This window comes from Ostrinia furnacalis, unplaced genomic scaffold (assembly GCF_004193835.3).
Source record: "Ostrinia furnacalis isolate ACB-3 unplaced genomic scaffold, ASM419383v2 OfSCF5203, whole genome shotgun sequence".
In the NCBI taxonomy this organism is placed as follows: domain Eukaryota; kingdom Metazoa; phylum Arthropoda; class Insecta; order Lepidoptera; family Crambidae; genus Ostrinia; species Ostrinia furnacalis.
The window spans coordinates 32,333-52,793 of record NW_021135442.1 but is presented as its reverse complement, the minus strand read 5'-3'; the positions used below and the strand labels follow the sequence as shown (position 1 = coordinate 52,793).

The following is a 20,461-nucleotide window of genomic DNA, read 5'->3' as shown; positions in this document are numbered from 1 at the left end:
TGCGCTGGAGGTAACGGTCATTACATAATTTTTGGGCTTTGTTTATGCACTTCCTAAGGATTTTAGAGTAGTTAATGTACCTAGTCCTATCAAGTCTTTCTTTTCCCTTGTAATATTTGAAACGTAGCAGTCTTTTTGTTTTAGACGATATTTTCAATCCCCTAGTTATCCACTTAGGTTTTAATGAATTTGTATTTATTTTTAATTTTATTTTTGGAAAACAGGACTTAAACAATAATCCAAAGGTTTGGTGAAAATTGTCAAAAGCTTTATTTATATCATTTTCCTNTTGTCAAAAGCTTTATTTATATCATTTTCCTCCAAAACCTCTGTGAATGATAAGGATTTAAGGTAATCGCAAAACTTGTTAATATTTTCAGTACTGTATTCTCTCTTATAAACAAACTTGCAGTTTGCCTTTGGCTGTTTCTTTATTGGAAATGATAACATCTGAGCCGTGTTATGGTCAGATAAGTGCAATGGTAACAAAGTTCCTTTCGCCTTTTTTACAGAACTTATTACGTGATCTAGGCAGCTATTTCCCCGTGTCGGCTCGTCTATATGGGTGGTCAGGTTATAATTTGCAACTATGTCGTGGAGATATTGAGATGCTTTGGTCTTTTCTAAGGTATTGATGTTAAAATCCCCTGTAATAATGATTTTGTGGTTTTCAAATTTATTTGTTAGTTCATGTATTACCTATTAAATTTATTTGTTAGGTAGGGCCAGGAGATGAGGGGGTGGAGCATGATATGCGCCGAAGCGTGTGAAACCTTTGGGGGGTAGTTGCTTCCCCAATGGTCAGATTTTCCTTGTTGTTAAAGGATACTGGTGCTTGGCATATACTTTTCAAAAGTTCTATTTCCTTGGATTGTTTCTTTATTTGTCTCTTTAGTTCATTGTTCTCTATTGTTGTGCTTTCCAGTTCGTGTTGAGTACTGATTAGGTTATTTCTCAACTCAATAATCTCTTCTTTGGCTTCGTAAACATCACATGTATTTATTACTGAGTAGTCCATGCTTTTTGAGAGTCTATCTTCCAAAGTGTCGTCACTTGTTTCGTCGCCACATAAGTCATGTGGCTCACACATTTGAGAGTCCTTGTCAGGGCTTTGTAGCGTTGAAATTTGTGCACGAGACAACTGTTTCTCCACAGGTTTTTATTAAGTAGCTAAGCACGATCTCCTGTTTTTCAAATCCAGCTGCTGCCAGTTATTTCCAGGGTCGACGGATCATTGAGAAGGTGTCGTCTAACGCCCGTTTCCTATATTCAATCCTTGTCCAAATCCGGATTACAACTGTCAAATTGAATTCAGTTTTAGATTATATTTCCAAAATGTTCGATGCATTTACACTTTAATATTGTTTAAAAGTCTTATAAACAATATAAAAATTTAAAAACATCAAAAACTACAGATATTTTGTCCAAAATACGACAGTTATTATATAAAAATTATATAAAATTATACAGTTGACAATCCAAATCCGTCCAATTTGGATTAGGATTGAATATAGAAATCCAGCATAAGACAACTAGATATCTGCACTGATTTCATAGTCCTCGTCAATAATCAGCTCAAAATAATACAATCGACTGACCATATTAGTAAACAAAGTGCGTACAGTCGCCAGAGATCAGAAAGCATTTCTGTTGCAAAATCGCACCCATTTCAAAGGCATAAGAGTGTAGCTTGATGTAACGTTTTCCTTTAAATACGCTGCAGTAGCGTACCGGATAACAATCAGTGTTAGAGACTTGAAAATTCAAATGAATTAATTGTTGTACCACTACAAGTTGCCACAGGCGATTCGTAGAATCAGAGGACATCAGTCTTTTGTTTTAAGAAACAGATGCCTATCGTAACGTTTTTCCTTCGCCGTGAAACGCAAACACGAAAGCCAAAATACCAAAAAAATGTTTTTCTGTGACAAAGTGAGTGGGTATGCGAGTAACGTGAAAATTCAAGAAAATGTGCTTTTAATGGTAAAGAAAACCTATTCCCTTTTTAGGTAAACTTGAGCTCCAGTTTTGCTTCAGATTTTCATAGGGATCTAAAGTAGTTCTAGATTTACCTTGAAGCTTCGTCTACTTTACCAACATAGTCAGTAGTTATGAAGTCATAAAATCAAACACGTGCGTGACTAATTTTTATTTTCAGAATCTACACACAATATTGCCAAATTCTATCAGTTTATAGGTACTTCGAAACCTCATACTTATAAGTAAGTGTGGTGAACAAATATAAGGCCACAATAGCGTCTGGACGCAGGTTTCTTAATGCATTAATAAAATAGTTACAAGGGCGGGACGTGAGTCGCATACATATTAACAATCGATTCAGCCATTGTTTGGGACCAAAAGAATGCTCGCCATAGCGATCCAAGACATATGGTGTTAGGAATACAATGGGACTGTGATTCAGTTCTTGTCCCAAATCAAAGTTTCACAACATAAACGTTCCATTTTAAATGCTAGCATTAAAACAAAACTAATTGAAATATTGTAGCGCATGTATGTGGCGTGGCATTAACGATGAAAAACACATGATGCAGTGTTTTACAAAAGGGGTTAGCTCACACATGCTCAAAAGTATAGTAATTATCACATATAATTATCACCAGCTTAATTATTTCCACTAATTGCATTGCATTCAGTAGTAGAGCAGTAAGCTCTATTATTTTTAGTCACTGTCAGCTAAACTATAGGGGAGAGTTCGGTATATTGTACCGCCGGGGAAATTGTACCACCCTCATATTTCGTAAAGTATTTATTGAATGTCTGTAATTGCAACACTCAGCGATACACAACTAAAATCAATTAATATCGACCATGCGGTTTTTGCCGTGACAATTAACACGTGTATTTTATTTTGAAAAGTATTTTTTCATTGTTTTCAAGTAACATTTGACAATACATGTTTAGTTTGTAATTTTGTTAAATTTAACCACAGGGTGTTTCTAATATATTATTTAGAAGCGTAAATTAGTGTGGATTACAATTATTTGAAACATTTTTCGGCATTTATAAGCTATATGTTTTTTACCGATTTTTTAAAGCACTATCACCTAGTCGGCTAAATTGTACCACATCAAGTCGTATGGAACTTTACCAAAGGATTTTGAATTTTTTTTTAGTAAATCATATTTTGCAATTATAATAGCGTAGTTATGTTTGACTAACAATAAATGAAAGCAAAAGACTGGCAAAGTAGATTAGGTACAAGTGTGCGTTACGATAATTTGAATTACAAAACTTGTACTCAAAATCGTGATAACGTGTAAAACACTATCGATTGACTATGTTATTAACTACTGTTCCTTTTCGTTTCCTAATTTGTTAAGAATGTATCGTATAATATTTTGCCATAGTTTTTTTCAAGGCTTGAAATTTATTGAAATCCAATTTAGTAACCCTGTGGTACAAATTATAGAACCGGTTGGCTAAATTGGACCGAAGCTCTGAACTCGTACTTTGTTGATTTGTGCTAATTAGACAACAATCATGTTAATTAATACTTATGAAATAGTAAGTTGAATAATGTATCTTTTATTATATACCATGGACATTAGCAAAAACAAAAGAAAACTATGTGTAAAATGGGATTGAAAAAAACTGGTCCAAATTAGCGGACCTCTCCCTTATTATACTTAAGCATACTTACAAGTAGGTAATCTAGTAGATTCTATATTAGCAGATGTCTAGATAAAACACTGTTCATCATAAGTACCTAGCTGTAATAGAGCTATTTTGCGACAAACATTTCCCGACTAACGTGCTTCGTGCAAACTATACAAACACAAATAGCATCTATGTGGCGTGCACCGTTAAAGCGCTAGAAATCCATGCAATATGTATGACTTGGATGCGCTCCTCCTACGCCCTGGGCCGGACACGGGAATTTCATGCAAGCTCCATTCAACCTCGGAACGCATACAACAAGCGGTTAATTTTCTCGTACACAGCCCATTCAAGTTAAATCATGAATGGCTTGAATGGTTGTAAAAACTTTTAAGGTTGATGTTCGTGTGCACACATGACACGTCGATAAAAAGTGGTTCAGTGACTTCAAGCCTCTTTGAACACAGTTTTTTATGAAATTAAAATTTACTTCATAAAAAACTTGCGACCGCACAAGCCGCGCGACACTGGCATACAAGAAAACTGCCTACTTTTTTCGACGACAAACGCTATTCTTTTGTTTTTTCTTCTCGCTCGATTTTCCTCACGTGTAGGTCAAACTAAAGACTTAAAACATTTTTAATTTCAGTTATTAACTTAAACTTATTTGTTTTGTTACAGAGGTCGCGTGTGTGATGCAGCGATGGCGGTGAAGGCGGCGCTGCTCTGCGCTGCGTTCTTCTTACAATATGGTAAGTAGTAATTATAGTAAATAGGGAAAATAAACAAAAAAAATATTGTTTTCATGAAAAGTAAACAGTGACTGCTGACTCTGAACAGAAAGTAGTGAAATTAGGTACAAAATAGCCAATGTATTCCTGCGCTCGCACTGAAAGCTCTCAATAATTAGTTCTCAATCTTTATTCACAGCAAAATGCATAATATTGCGTTGAACAATTTACAAAATTATGCGTACCAAATTGATTCTATTTAATCAATATTAATAAAAAATATTAGAGCAAGACTCCAGCGTAGATTTCTTTGGAAAATAATCTTGTACATAACTCCGAGTAAAAGTATGAAGTAGAGCAGAACAAAGAAATAATAACTACAACTTAAAGCTTCTGAAGAAAGTTAGTTGCTTGACTTCAGCTATACCTACACTCGGTTCTACTTTATTGTGTAACTTCACCTGTTAGAAGAAGTTTTAAGTGGTCAGAACGAGTCCGTTGTTGGCCAAAGGTCCAAATAGTTGTGAACGTGTTTCAAGTTTCTTGCTTCTTTGTAACAACGTAAGTATTTAATTGCATCGTTGAGTCTCTCAATCGTTTATGGATTGTTGCGTAGAAAACAGCGATGTAGCGATGCATAGAACAGAACTTTTACTTATAGCCCAAAACTTTATTTACTACCAAGAAACCCAAAACGTGTGAACGTCAGAATGGCGGGTGTATGGTCACAGAAATGAATAATATAAATATGAATTTTTAATACCTGAGGTGTACCTTTATCAGGTTGGCGGCTCATTTTGTAATTTAAATTGTTCCCGTATTAGGGAAGTACAAAATTAATAACTAAAGGTACATAAAGGTACACCTCAGGTATTAAAAATTCATATTTATATGATTCATTTCTGTGACAATACACCCGCCATTCTGACGTTCACCAAAACGTGGGTAATATAAGTCCTTAATTTAACGGAGACTAGATCAGATACTCAGGACAGATTACCTAAGAAACATAGAGCAAGAATTTTACGAATAAAAATAAGTATAGCTAAGTACCTTCTACATTTTTTTATGTATTTTTAGCATGAAATAAAAACAAAAAAAAAATAGGTATTACTTTATTAGTTGTTTGAACCAAAATTGCAACCACTCAACACGTGTCATCTAGAGTAGAACCTAAGATTTATGTAACGATGGTATTCTGATAGAGCCATTATAATTGAAAAAAAAGTAACAACTCAGCACTGCTTATTAAATAGTCCTAATACTAATATGTTTCATAGAATAAATTAAATATGTAATCCTAATATGAGCACTAATAATGCATAAATTTATGCAGTCTCAATTCTGATGTGCATCTAATATCAACGTATGTTTCCAGCTTCAGCCGAATTGAGAGGGCGATGCCCGGCAGAGAGCGTGTCGTGCCCGGCGCGAGCGACGCCGTGCGGCTCAGACGACGAGTGCGGCGAGCAGATATGCTGCAGCACCAGCTGTGGACGCGCTTGCGTCGACCCGCTGTACACTGGTCAGTTCAGCAATAAACAGAACCTTCCCAAATCATTCTAATCCTCTCCAGCCGAGTAGAGAGGGCGATGCCCGGCAGAGAGCGTGTCGTGCCCGGCGCGAGCGACGCCGTGCGGCTCAGACGACGAGTGCGGCGAGCAGATATGCTGCAGCACCAGCTGTGGACGCGCCTGCGTCGACCCGCTGCACTGTACACTGGTCAGTTCAGCAATCAACAGAACCTTCCCAAACCATTCTAATCCTCTCCAGCCGAGTTGAGAGGGCGATGCCCGGCAGAGAGCGTGTCGTGCCCGGCGCGAGCGACGCCGTGCGGCTTCGACGAGTGCGGCGAGCAGATCTGCTGCAGCACCAGCTGTGGACGCGCCTGNTTGGCTTTATAGCACCGCGCACCTTAGCTGCATGCTGTGCCCGCTCGGCTTCGAGCTGGACGCGCGAGGCTGCCCGCTGTGCAAGTGCCGGGACCCCTGTGCGTCCGTCACGTGTCCCGGACAGCTGTCTTGCCAGCTGGAGGAGACGCCCTGCCTGAGGCCGCCGTGCCCACCAGTTCCTACGTGTGAGTGACCTTTTTGGCTTTATAGTGCCGCCCACACTTGCCGCATGCTGTGCTAAACGCGCGAGGCTGCCCGCTGTGCAAGTGCCGGCACCCCTGTGCGTCTGTTACCTGTCCCGGACAGCTGTCGTGCCAACTGGAGGAGACGCCCTGTCTGAGGCCGCCATGTCCACCAGTTCCTACGTGTGAGTGGTCTTATTGGCTTTGTAGCGCCGCGCACACGTGNCGCGCCTGCGTCGGCCCACTGTACACTGGTCAGTTCAGCAATCAACAGAACCTTCCCAAACCATTCTAATCCTCTCCAGCCGAGTAGAGAGGGCGATGCCCGGCAGAGAGCGTGTCGTGCCCGGCGTGAGTGACGCCGTGCGGCTCCTTCGACGAGTGCGGCAAGCAGATATGCTGCAGTACCAGCTGTGGACGCGCCTGTATCGACCCACTGTACACTGGTCAGTTCAGCAATAAACAGAACCTTCCCTAGCATTCTTCTGATCCTCTCCAGCCGAGTTAAGAGGGCGAGGCCCGGCGGAGGGCGTGTCGTCGTGCCTAATAAATAAAAATAAAACCTAAACTTGAAGGTTAAGGCCGCAGTTAAGTTATACGCTGCAGTGCAGCACTGCAGCACAATTTTTGCGGTCTACTTAGTTTATCAGCAGGACTATACTTACCCTACTCATTATCGTAAAGCTGCATCTGTGTGTGTAGCCAGCATCTACAGCATCTAAACAAGCAATAGTTCTAGCTAGAGTGGTTAAGACTACAAATAAATCCGAAGCATAATATAGGCTTTTCTCGACGACGGCAGATTAGATTATCATGTCAGTCCTCTATTGGAAGACGCTCATAGTACGTACGCTATGAGTACAGTACTAGAGGGGTTGCAATATAGAAGTTGAGCGTGAGATAACTAGTAGAGACGGTTCGTTACTACTTTAACCAGGGATTCACCGTCAGATCACATAAATAGCACCACATACACCTTCTATTGCTCACCACATTGTAACCGATTACGACGGCTGCTACAAAACGCTTGTTTATTCCAGGTTGTGAGAACGTAAAGATGTCATCAGAGAGGATATCCCGGGCGCTGGCTGCTGAGAACAGCCGCAGCGGCCGCGGGATGCTGAAGAGCGTGCGGGCTCCTCGCTGCAGGGTCTCCGACGGAGAATTCGAGGAGATCCAGTGCGATAACGAAATCGTCAGCAGCTGCTGGTGCGTCGACGCTGCTGGGTTTGAGGTAAACGATTAGATTTTAGACCAAAATCCCCTGTTATATGTATNACTCAAGAACTTTTCTGCCCCAGCGGCAAAAAGGTCTTTATTAATAAATAAATAAATAAATATCCTTGAAATTTTTTACACTACGCTTCTAGTCCTAAACTAAGCAAAGCTTGTATTATGGGTACTATAGACAACGTACTTTTATGTGTGCTGGCTGTGTGTTAGCTAAGTGGAGATATCTGTCAATTAAAAACACGAATGATAAACATGAATTGTGAGACCCTTAGGTTCATGATTATGTAAAGGTTCAAACTTGTCTTTACATTTAATTTGCCATGTATCAAAGTTTGCATTACACATTACTTCCAATACATTTTTGCACCAGTTACTGGAGGTCTTAGTTCCCCTTTCGTTTATAATCTGTCACAAAAACTGACACTACGCAAGCTTGCGTCACGTCTCTGTCCAAGATACTTATCAGGATATTGGCTCCAAGATTTTTGTCTCAGATATTTATTAGTGCAAATAGGTACAACCAACCTTAGCACGTGGCATTAGAGTACATTTTCCCCAGGTGCCCGGCACCCGAGCGCCCGCAGCAGGCCTAGTCAACTGCACGCGCGTGTCACCGTGCGCCGCTCACACGTGTCGCATGCTGTGCCCGCTCGGCTTCGAGCTGGACGCGCGAGGCTGCCCGCTGTGCAAGTGCCGGGACCCCTGTGCGTCCGTCACGTGTCCCGGACAGCTGTCTTGCCAGCTGGAGGAGACGCCCTGCCTGAGGCCGCCGTGTCCACCAGTTCCTACGTGTGAGTGGTCTTATTGGCTTTATAGTGCCGTCCACACTTGCCGCCTGCTGTGTTGGACGCGCGAGACTGCCTGCTGTGCAAGTGCCGGGACCCCTGTGCGTCCGTCACGTGTCCCGGACAGCTGTCTTGCCAGCTGGAGGAGACGCCCTGTCTGAGGCCGCCATGTCCACCAGTTCCTACGTGTGAGTGACCTTTTGGCTTTATAGCGCCGCCCACACTTGCCACATGTTGTGCCCGCTCGGCTTCGAGCTGGACGCGCGAGGCTGCCCGCTGTGCAAGTGCCGGGACCCCTGTGCGTCCGTCACGTGTCCCGGACAGCTGTCTTGCCAGCTGGAGGAGATGCCCTGTCTGAGGCCGCCGTGTCAACCAGTTCCTAGTCCTACGTGTGAGTGGTCTTGTCTAAAAAGCTTAAGAAGAACTGGTCAAATAAGTTGGAATAACAATATTTGTGTGTTTCTTACCTACTTAATGTGATTTTATGCATTTACTACATATTCACCGAGTGGTCTGGATATAAGTAGGTACTCCAGACAAGATTATTGAACAGTTTTTAAGTATTACCTATTTTTCTGGTTGACTCATATTATAGAGCCGAGAACTCTATAGTACGAGTCAGCCTGTGGTCATAACTGTCGTGTTCTTACTTTTTAAGTCTGGTCTGGTCTGGTTATCTTTGAACTCATTCGTTTGTTTCAGGCAAGAGAGGAAGAAGTTTGTCAAACATTTGTCCAGCAGGGGAGCCTCTTCTCATATCTGAAACAAGCCGACCGTTCCTTTGTGGTACGGACCCTGGGAAACCAAACTGCCCACCTTTCTACAGATGCCTGGTCGAATCAGGTCCGTATCAAAAATCATGGGAGATTTTCCCTACCTATTTAATTTGAAGGAGCCCAATAATGTTTTGGCATTTTTTTCCAGGAAACGATTACGGAGTCTGCTGTCCAGCCTCCCTCGAACTCCAAAAAGCCGGGACTTGTCCAGCTTCCTCGTCCGAAGAGGTAGAATGCGGAGCGCCTTGCGCACACGACTTAGAGTGCCCGTCTATGCAGAAGTGCTGCGATGGAGGAGAATGTGGAAGACACTGCACTTTGCCACATAACGTGACCATGTGCACCCAACAAAAGATGCTAGCAGAACTACTGGTCGTCAGCGAGAAAGAAGGAAAAGGATACGTGCCACAATGTGCAGCCGATGGAAACTTCGTGTCCAGGCAATGCTCTAGAAATGGACTAGTCTGCTGGTACGCATTTGTTTTCGCAATTATAATTGTAAAATATGATATAACTAATTCAGTTTCTTCTGTTACATAACCGTGAAATTATTTAAGATATAAAACATTTGCACTAATGAATATTCTAACTAATGCTCGGGTTGTATCGTTAATTTCGACACAGAAAGTATAAAAAATTATGATTGTGAAATTGCTCATGCATAATGCAGTGATAGCTGCAATAAGCATTTCATGCAAGCAATCATACCTACTATGATCCACCAGCCCCCCTAGACAAAACGCACTTTTTGATCGAATCGAATCCGTCAAAACTCCACACAAAAAAAGGGGTTTTCGACCACTTTTCGATTATAATTTGCACTTTGTCTAGACCCACTGGTGCATTTTAATAAAGGTGTCAGATTTATGACCAAAATAATGTTAATATGAATACGAAGTATTTTATTTAGACATTCAACATAATTTATCGATAGTAAAAACCTCAGATTATGATCTGAGGTTTTTACTTTTTTTTTTATGTGACAGGAGGTAAACGAGCACTATCGATATGTTATGTTGAAAAACACATAATTTCTTGGTGCGGCGAACATAACCATGACGCTGTAATTTCAGGAGTTCAATGTAGTATATGCAACTAGATCCGTGCCTCAAGAACAACAAAGGAACCTTTAGTTTATACGAATGTCGCGATGTGGATGTTTTACAGGGGCGACAATGCTTTGTGGGCTATTTGTCTTCGTTTTAGGTCTTAACGCGTACCTTGCACAAAAAGAAACACTACTCTCGTTTCCCAGGTGTGTGGACTCCGACGGCAACAAGCTCCGCGGGTCCATGGGCCCTTCAGCCACCGTCCAGTGCTCGCCAACGCCCCGCCCCGCCCGCACCGGGNCTAGAAACGGAGCTGCAAGTTATTGTCCTAAAATTGGACAATCGTCCGCGGCCTGCAAAATCACCCTTAATACAACAACGATTCCATGGTGTAGCTAGATGTGCTGCTGTATGTACCATTATAGTCTGTCTGGATAATTCTATCGATTATAGTGACTGTTTTTCATCGTATTGATATTTTATACTGTTGTCGGCCGTTTGGTGTAGTGGTTCANGTACTGGAGCCAGAAGTCTCACCACCTGCACCAGGGCTCTATGCGCAGGTAGAGTTTCAAAACTGTGTTCTTCTGATTAATTGGGTTTTTATAGGCAGTCAAACTGTAGATCCTGGTTACAAAGCAGTTGCAGCGGTGGGAACAGTCACAATATCGATAGCATTGGATACTGTTGTGAATGTAGGTACAGATATCAGCACATCAGACTCCTTACATATTATTATTTTTGTTGCAAAATCACCCATTTTTCCCGTCGGGAAATGCTTTGCTCATACCCACTGGCCGATGGGGACGCCCGCCTTATGACTGTCCTAGCCAGAAAAGCGGCGTACCTACAAAAACCAGACAGTATCCGCCTAGAAACGGAGCTGCAAGTTATTGTCCTAAAATTGGACAATCGTCCGCGGCCTGCAAAATCACCCTTAATACAACAACGATTCCATGGTGTAGCTAGATGTGCTGCTGTATGTACCATTATAGTCTGTCTGGATAATTCTATCGATTATAGTGACTGTTTTTCATCGTATTGATATTTTATACTGTTGTCGGCCGTTTGGTGTAGTGGTTCAGAACGGACTACTATGCCGAGAGGTCCCGGGTTCGATTCCCGGCCGGGCAGAAATTGAAATGATGAATTTTAATTTCTGTGACGGGTCTGGGTGTTACTATGTATAATATGTATGTATTTAAAAAAAAAGTATATAAGTAGTATATCCGTTAAGCTAGCACCCATAACACAAGCATATTAATTGCTTACGCAATGGCGCTGTGTGAGATTGTCCAAAGATATTTATTTATTATTATTTATTATACTATTCCATACACAGGCGTCTGCGAGTACGGATACAAGAGCGGCGCGGACGGATGCCCCACTTGCGAGTGTGACGACCCCTGCGCGGGATTCCCCTGCCCTGACGGAGAGGAGTGCGTGAGGGTCCGAGACGCAGAGTGCTCAGGGGAACTGTGCACTGGATACCCTGTCTGTAAGTGGTTCTTAAAACTATTTTAGGGTAGGCAAATAAAATCAAGCGAAGAAGATGCAACCTGACCTGAACCATATGTGTTCAACATATTGCGTTTTGTTGACACTTTCGCATTTATGTTATTAGTAGTGGTAATTTATTAAGTATCAGTAGGGTACGTACATTGCATGTTCATTTTATTAAACTAGGATAACGGTGTTGACTGTCCAATTAGTCTGTATATTTATTGAACTATCTTAAGAAAAAATATGTATTGTTCAGTTGTTTGTTTTCCTAAATAAATTAAAAAAAAAAAAAAACAGCATCTCTGGACAATAAAGCTTTTTGATGTCTGCGACTTTATCGAATTGAAATCGAAAACGTATGGCTTATTTTCCACTGGACTGATACAACATAATTATGTAGGCCTAGTATTACTCCAGTTAGGAATAATAATATCATTAGGTAGGCTGAAATATTAGTACACTTACCAGAATGAAGCAACTTAACTACTGTCAAAAGATGAGTTAAGTGTAACATCGTTAGGAACATCTATTGAGTAGTTGTAAAACAAGATATTCTAGATTGTATGACTCTACATTGCATAATCGATGTTGTTTGTGAACTAATGTACCGTAAATACAACATCTGTTATTTGGGCTAATTTGTTTATAAACATTGCTGTCGTTTCCGTTACATAATAGTTAAGGTAGAACTGATTACTACCTACGCAACTTCTACCGTAATGATGATGTTCTATAAACGATTGAATGCAATTCAGTAAGCATTCTGTTTTATTCGATTTTAAGAAGACACGAATGTTAAAAGCTTCGTATTTAAAATTCTCGCTTCCCTTTCACCTAACAGCAATGTGTGAATGTGTGTGAATTTGATCTTAATTTGGCTTCATGTTTACGCAAACCAGATAATAGAAAAAGGCAAATGAAATTGACTGGAATGTAATATAACACATCGAAAGCTTAAGGTCAGATCAGCCTAAGCCTAAGCACAAGCTATGATTTTAACTTACCAAACCTTTTCCCCATCAGGTCGTCCAAAGGTATCATACGATAACCCTTGCGAAGTCGGGGTCCCGGCTACGGACGATGACGGCAGCGTGGTGGGATGTGGCACCGACAGCGACTGTCCTAGCGAACACTTCTGCACCAAACTGAGACGCAGTGGAAACGCTGTGTGCTGCCCTGATCCACACTTTGAGAACTCTACGGACAGCTATTCCATGGAGGTGAGGATGATGTTTTGAAATTCACCTAGTGCCTAGTACCCTTGCCTTGATAGAACTTATTTTTATTTTGTAAAAAGCGCTGAAAAATGAACCTAAAATCTCGTGCTCTGTCTTTTCATTAGTTACTTACCTTTAATATTTTGCTTGTGTAACTAAAATTCCCATTATTAACAATTTACCATTAAAGTAGGAAGGTTGCATTATTTACCAGTGGTCGTTTTAACAGCTACCCAATTTAAGACACTTAATAACTTTAGACACCAACGCTATCTATGACCATGACTGGCCTTGGGTGCCTTGGTCACGACTTCCTTCCTTTGTGTGGATATATCGTCATCACCTTCATCATCATCATGTCCTTTCATCTCCACTGCAGGACACAGAGGTAAATGGAGAATTTTTGGCCAACATTCCCACTAAAGGTCACCAACTCTCTTCCAGCTAAACCTCGACTCATGTGGCGTAGAAGCGGAAGCCCTCTGCGGCCTCAACTCCACGGCCAGCTGTCCGGAGGGCGCGTGCGACGGCGAGCTCGTCTGCTGCGCCGCCGCCTGCGGGCCCATCTGCATCGACCCGGCCAAGATGCGGCTGCAGAGCGACAGAGTGGACGACACTCCAACGAGTGAGTCACGGGATTATTGACTTTATTTCATTCAACGAGCGTGCGACGGCGAGGCGANACAGAGTGGACGACACTCCAACGAGTGAGTCACGGGATTATTGACTTTATTTCATTCAATGAGCGTGCGACGGCGAGGCGAGGGCCCATCTGCATCGACCCGGCCAAGATGCGGCTGCAGAGCGACAGAGTGGACGACACTCCAACGAGTGAGACACGTTAATATTGCCTTTTTTTCGTTCGTCTTTGTTTCAGCCAATTATATCCACTGCTAACAAAGACCTCCCCCAAGGATTTCCATTATAAACGGTCCTGCACTCCCCACATCTAGGTGGTTCCCTCTACTTTTCACCAGATCCTTAATTCATTGGATGAAATAGGTAAGGGGATCATTTTAACAAGAACAAAATGTCTCTTAAAGTATTTATAGGGCTGAGTTTTTCTTGCTGATATTACAACGCCTCACATAGCTAAGTATGAAAGCATGAATGCTACTGACAACGCCACTCTCGTAGCAAAGTTTTGGGCAGACACTGTATAGGTTTGTTGTCGACACGACAAGAAGCAGATGGCTAAGATAACCTATTTTTTCCTTCCCAGTGTGCGAATACCTTCGTGATTTCGACGAGAAGATGGAAGGGACAGTGGACGGTATGAAGCTGGCTCTTCCACCACCGACCTGCAACCCCGACGGCTCCTTCTCCACCCAGCAGTGCGCTAAGGGACGCTGCTGGTGCGTGGACTCCTTCGGCACGGAGATACCGAGGACCAGCGGGCACAATGCTTCTTCTGTGGACTGCGACAAGTAAGCATAATAAAATTTTAATTAAACCATTAACTTCGTTTATCCTCCTAAGTGTATTCCTTCTATCTTTTGCTCAGTCAACACCTGAATCAAAAGAGTCTATAGAAATTACCAAACTGTTATTTCGAGATTTATGTCGATAAGTAGGTAATATCTTTTTTTTTTTGCACAAGGAAGGGCAGCCAGGGGCTATGTCTACTAGGTATACCTAGATGACATTTATTTTAGTTTCCCAAAATCCGCAACACTTTTTTTCCATGCATAGCGTTTAGCTTGTTCCATCGTCCGTAGCATCAGCACATCTTCGGTATACCTACTTACAAATCAATAAAGGTACTTCTTCTCAAATCTTCGGTCTTTCCAAACCCCAGATTGCGCGAAGAACTTGACTGCCTAGACATGACGTGCCGCATGGGCTGCGACTACGGCTTCGAGATCGGCGCCAACCGCTGCCCGACGTGCCGCTGCCGCGACCCGTGCGCCGGCGTCACCTGTCCTGCTGACCGCGCCTGCGCTGTGGTAGATGTGGCTTGCGACGCGGACTACTGCCCTCCTGTTCCTGCCTGTAAGTACATTCAACTCGACTGCCTAGACATGACGTGCCGCATGGGCTGTGACTACGGCTTCGAGATCGGCGCCAACCGCTGCCCGACGTGCCTCTGCCGCGACCCGTGCGCCGGCGTCACCTGTCCTGCTGACCGCGCCTGCGCTGTGGTAGATGTGGCTTGCGACGCGGACTACTGCCCTCCTGTTCCTGCTTGTTAGTATCCTTCAATTCGACTGCCTAGTTATGACGTGAGGCTGCCGTAATCCGTCCGCCGGCGTCACTTGCCCTGCTGACCGCGCCTGTGCAATGTTAGATGTGGCTTGCGACGCGGACTACTGCCCTCCTGTTCCTGCCTGTAAGTATGCTTCAACTCGACTGCCTCGACATGACGTGCCGAATGGGCTGCGACTACGGCTTCGAGATCGGCGCCAACCGCTGCCCGACGTGCCGCTGCCGCGACCCGTGCGCCGGCGTCACCTGCCCTGCCGACCGCGCCTGTGCAGTGGTAGATGTGGCTTGCGACGCCGACTACTGCCCTCCTGTTCCTGCTTGTAAGTATCCTTCAATTCGACTGCCTAGTTATGACGTGAGGCTGCCGCTACCCGTGCGCCGGCGTCACCTGCCCTGCTGACCGCGCCTGCGCTGTGGTAGATGTGGCTTGCGACGCTGACTACTGCCCTCCTGTTCCTGCCTGTAAGTATCCATTCAATTCGACTGCCTACACATGACGTGCCGAATGGGCTGCGACTACGGCTTCGATATCGGCGCCAACCGCTGCCCGACGTGCCGCTGCCGCGACCCGTGCGCTGGCGTCACCTGCCCTGCCGACCTCGCCTGTGCAGTGGTAGATGTGGCTTGCGACGCGGACTACTGCCATCCAGTACCTTCCTGTGAGTTTACATTTTAGCCTATGGTCTACTGGATGCCACAAAGCACGAACGAACGCGATTTTTACATCTAGTTGCAGCCTTCTTGCTTGATATCGTCCAGTCCAACGAACAAATGGGGGCTGTAGCATTATTGCCGAGATATTATTTAAATCCGATAACTTTTTACTCCATCTTTCAGTTGCCCGAAGGATATGACCGACCCTCTGCCACTTCACCTTTTCAGTCGTTCATTGCCTTGTTCTTCAGCCGAGTTCTTACTTTCTACAGAATTTCTGAATTATACTTTAAAAACCTTCCTCTAAGTTCAAGAGTAGACTGAACTTATCTGAACTCCTGAAGAATACGATGGCTGACGATGTGCTTGAACATTAAGCTGTTTTCTACCCAGATTTAACTACACACCAAGTATCTTCCCTATTCACTCCACCACCAAATAAACAATCCTCAATTCATCCCTCAGGTTTACCAAGGAAACCCGGTCAATGCCCATACCTGGTACCCTCAAACGGTGCCTGCGAGTGGTCGTGCCGGAATGACGCGGAATGTGGACCAGCGGAACGGTGCTGCGCCACTGGATGCGGTACTGCCTGCACTAAAGCAGAGCACCAGTCTGCTTGTCAGCAAAGGAGGTAGGAAACTGATGAACATTATTTCTTCGTTCGCACTGAGTCTAAAAGGAACTACTAACTCTCAATACCAAATTGTCAGGCCACTGGAATAAAATAGGACACCAATAAAGTAATACTTTATTATAATAAGACACCAACAAAAAGAGCGAAGATAACTTTTTCGCTTGGCGTTTTCATGCCATATGGCCCCTGATGACTGGAGCATCGAAGGTTTAAAAATAATTTTATTGGAAAATCGAAAATTTTGAGACTTAAAAAATCATCTTTAAAGTTCTATCCACTTTATCTTAATTTCGCTGAGCCCAAAATATTGAATGCCATAACTCGTTTTCACTTGTCCTTTCCTCATGAAATCAGTAACAAATATCAACTCTATTACAGGGCGCTAGCGCTCCACATGGCAGCCGAAAGCGGCAGCCCGCCCTCATGGACTTGGGTACCGGAATGCCAGGAGGATGGCACTTATGCCAGCGTACAGTGCCGGGGCGCTGACAAGACCTGCTGGTGCGTGGACGCTGCTGGCATTGAGGTATGAACTCCTACTATCGCTTATTATAGTCTTCCACATGGCAGCTGAGTGTGGCAGTCCTTCGTCATGGACGTGGGTACCGGAGTGCCAGGAAGACAGCACCTACGCAAGCGTGCAGTGTCGGGGCGCCGACAAGACCTGCTGGTGCGTTGATGCGGCTGAAGCTGCGTCATTGAAGTATGAACCACTTCTATCACTTTTATTATAGTCTTCGACATGACGGCTGAGAGCGGTAGTCCCCCATCATGGACTTGGGTACCGGAGTGCCACACTATGGAGCGAAATTGAGATTTATGGACATAGCGATTTTTTTCACAATTTCTATTTGAAAAAAATACCTATCGATAGGTTACGTTATTCTGATGAATAAATGCTTCACAAGTTTTTCTCTAAAACCAACAGTTTGACTGGAAAAAAATATTTTCCATTTTCGTTGTATGGAATGAAACATAAAGTGGNGGTACCAAAATGCCAGGAGGATGGCACCTACGCCAGCGTACAGTGTCGCGGCGCCGACAAGACCTGCTGGTGCGTGGACGCTGCTGGCATTGAGGTATGAACTACTTCTATCACTTATTATAGTCTTCCACATAGCGGCTGAGAGCGGCAGTCCTTCATCATGGACTTGGGTACCGGAATGCCAGGAGGATGGCACTTACGCCAGCGTACAGTGCCGAGGCGCCGATAAGACCTGCTGGTGCGTGGACGCTGCTGGCATTGAGGTATGAACTACTTCTATCGCTTATTATAGTCTTCCACATAGCGGCTGAGAGCGGCAGTCCGCCGTCGTTGACGTGGGTACCGAAGTGCCAGGAGGATGGCACTTATGCCAGCGTACAGTGCCCCTTCGTCGTGGACGTGGGTACAGGAGTGCCAGGAGGACGGGACCTACGCCAGCTTGCAGTGTCGCGGCGCCGATAAGGCTTGCTGGTGCGTGGACGCTGCTGGTATTGAGGTATGAACCACTTCTATCAGTCCTCCGTCGTGGACGTAGGTACCGGAATGCCAGGAGAATGGCACTTATGCCAGCGTACAGTGCCGGGGAGCCGACAAGACCTGCTGGTTCGTGGACGCTGCTGGCATTGAGGTATGAACTCTATCACTTATTTATAAACTTTAACATGACAGCTGAGAGCGGTAGTCCCCCATCATGGACTTGGGTACTGAAGTGCCAGGAGGATGGCACTTATGCCAGCGTACAGTGCCGAGGCGCCGACAAGACCTGCTGGTGCGTGGACGCTGCTGGTATTGAGGTACGATTCCTTTTATTGCATTATCATCATCATCAGATCATTAGGCTCTACTGCAGGAGAATTCTGTGTTACTGAGGGCAAAAGGGATGATTGGGCTTAGATCTCCCAGACGGATTTTTACTTTGGTCGCCTCTTACAACGTTCCACGTGAAGAACAGGGGGGATTCTGTTCTTCTCTGCTGGAACCAAATGGCTTGCCTCTTTTGTTGAGAGTAGCACAAGTAACCGCTAAAATAAACTCTTACCATTACACTGAGATCCAACGCAGACTCTCTCTGGCAAAAAACACAAAGTTAATTCTACTCTGTCATATTTCAGATGCCAGGCACAAGAACGACCAACTCCACACCTAACTGCGATGCTCCTTCCGAATGCCCCAACCCTGGCTGCAATGAAGACGAGGTCTGCGCCCACGGCAGAGAGTTGGACGCCAAGGGCTGCCCCACTTGCGAGTGTAGAGACCCCTGCGCCGAGGCCAAGTGTAGAGACGATGAAACCTGTGAGCTGGTGCCTTTGGATTGCGAGGTAAGTTGGCTAGAACGCCTAGTCATATGGAATATCAGAATTGTTTGTCTTCCTCGTCGTTACACTCTTGCCAGAGTGGTCGTCGTGGTCGTCACACCTGATTTGGTTGCAAGCTTCACAATCCATTGCCATTCCTCCCGCATTGCAGCCATGAGTGCACAAGAAATGTGCACTCATGGAGTGGATTTTTTATAGACTTGTAGCTTTTGAACAACGCAAATTTTGGAGCCCCCTTTTATCTCCTTAAATGCTAATTTTGTGAAACCCTTCCTTACTGGATCATACATTTTCAGCGCAATTCGTTCAGTGATTTGAGATGTGTGTTGATAGAGCAGTCGGTGACGGTTGCCTGTTATAGTTTCAGATTAGAAACCATAATTGGAAAATGCATCTTGTGTTCAGCTCATCTACCATGCTAGAACTACATTCACCTTGAATTAAACTGATTTCAAAAGTACAGAATCTAGTTTGGACACCCAAACATTTTGCTGACGATCCAAAAGCACTCATCACATAACCTACAACAACTTCATTCCAGGGTGACATCTGTCCGCCACTAGCCCGATGCGCGCCGTCACCCCAGTGTCCTGACGGTGAACCACTCCAGGCGCCCGACGGTTCTGGAGCCCTGACCTGCGGACCGTCAGCCGCGGCCTGCCCTTCTACCCACGCCTGCAGATTCGCGCCACACGACTCTAGACCTTCGGTGTGCTGTCCTAAGCCACGTGAGTATCACACTCATGTATCACTATCATCAGGTCTACGGGACTATTCCCACCTCTCGTTCCCACCACTGCAACTCCTGTGTAGCCAGGATCTACAGCTTGACCGCCACAAAAACCCAACCAATGAAGGTCAAGTTTGTCCCGGGGGAAAGTTAAACTGGTCAGTAAGTAAAATCAGCCGCGGCCTGCCCCTCTACACACGCCTGCAGATTCGCTCCACACGACTCTAGGCCTTCGGTGTGCTGTCCTAAGCCACGTGAGTATTCAATTAATCATTATCATCAGGTTTAGTCTCCACTGCAGGAAGGCGACCCTCTCCAATTTTCCGGAGTAAAGTACCTACCTAGTATGTAGTAAGTAAGCAAAGTTCCATATGCATAAACTAGCGGCCGCCCGCGACTTCGTACGCGTGAATCCCGTTTTTCCCGCTAATTCCCGTTCCCGTGGGAATTTCGGAAATTCCTTTCTTAGTGCACCTCTACGGTACCTAAGCTACGTCCCTTCCAAATTTCAAGTGCCTACGTTTAGCCGTTTAGGCTGTGCGTTGATCTGTCAGTCAGTCAGTCAGTTTCTCCTTTTATATATTTAGATTATTGGTTTAGGCCTAAATTAACGCAAATGGTAGTACAATGTTAAGAAGCGCACAAGTTACAGGACGTCTTTGGGGACTACGCTACACATAATACGAGGCTTAACAAGAGACAGCTGGTAGCTGATTGACCTTGTCTTTGAACTCTTCAAATTGTTGTGAATGAGACTCGTAAATTCAAGATTTTAAAGATCTTAATTGTCGCAGTATTATTACCTACTGGAACTAAACAGTATGATGAGAGGTCCACATTTCCATAGACGTGATAGCCGATTTGGTATCATGTATGATATTTTACTTCGTAAAGTAGATAGGTAAACCTACTTTTTGATAGCAATGTGGCGGCACTCACGACAGCCAA

The 20,461-nt window shown here is 44.2% G+C and overlaps 1 protein-coding gene across 4 annotated transcripts in view; it reads left to right on the top strand.

Moving 5' to 3' along the window:
- The first annotated feature begins 4,303 nt into the window (after positions 1–4,303).
- LOC114360866 (uncharacterized) overlaps positions 4,304–20,461 on the top strand; it is a 33,609-nt gene continuing 17,451 nt past the window's right edge. For 2 of the 4 annotated variants that reach the window (XM_028315707.1, XM_028315704.1), the window contains exons 1-17: positions 4,304–4,370; positions 5,728–5,874; positions 7,464–7,657; positions 8,216–8,447; positions 9,144–9,284; positions 9,366–9,687; positions 10,473–10,566; positions 10,790–10,829; positions 11,609–11,764; positions 12,793–12,989; positions 13,431–13,611; positions 14,209–14,413; positions 14,785–14,978; positions 16,311–16,479; positions 16,861–17,008; positions 18,580–18,786; positions 19,325–19,511. In XM_028315707.1, the coding sequence (XP_028171508.1) occupies positions 4,322–4,370; positions 5,728–5,874; positions 7,464–7,657; positions 8,216–8,447; positions 9,144–9,284; positions 9,366–9,687; positions 10,473–10,566; positions 10,790–10,829; positions 11,609–11,764; positions 12,793–12,989; positions 13,431–13,611; positions 14,209–14,413; positions 14,785–14,978; positions 16,311–16,479; positions 16,861–17,008; positions 18,580–18,786; positions 19,325–19,511 (2,863 nt within the window). In that variant the 5' untranslated portion in view covers positions 4,304–4,321. Of the gene's footprint in view, positions 4,371–5,727; positions 5,875–7,463; positions 7,658–8,215; positions 8,448–8,528; positions 8,630–9,143; positions 9,285–9,365; positions 9,688–10,472; positions 10,567–10,789; positions 10,830–11,608; positions 11,765–12,792; positions 12,990–13,430; positions 13,612–13,777; positions 13,818–14,208; positions 14,414–14,784; positions 14,979–16,310; positions 16,480–16,860; positions 17,009–18,579; positions 18,787–19,324; positions 19,512–20,461 lie in introns of all 4 variants that reach the window. The other 2 variants (XM_028315705.1, XM_028315706.1) reach the window with 2 other exon arrangements.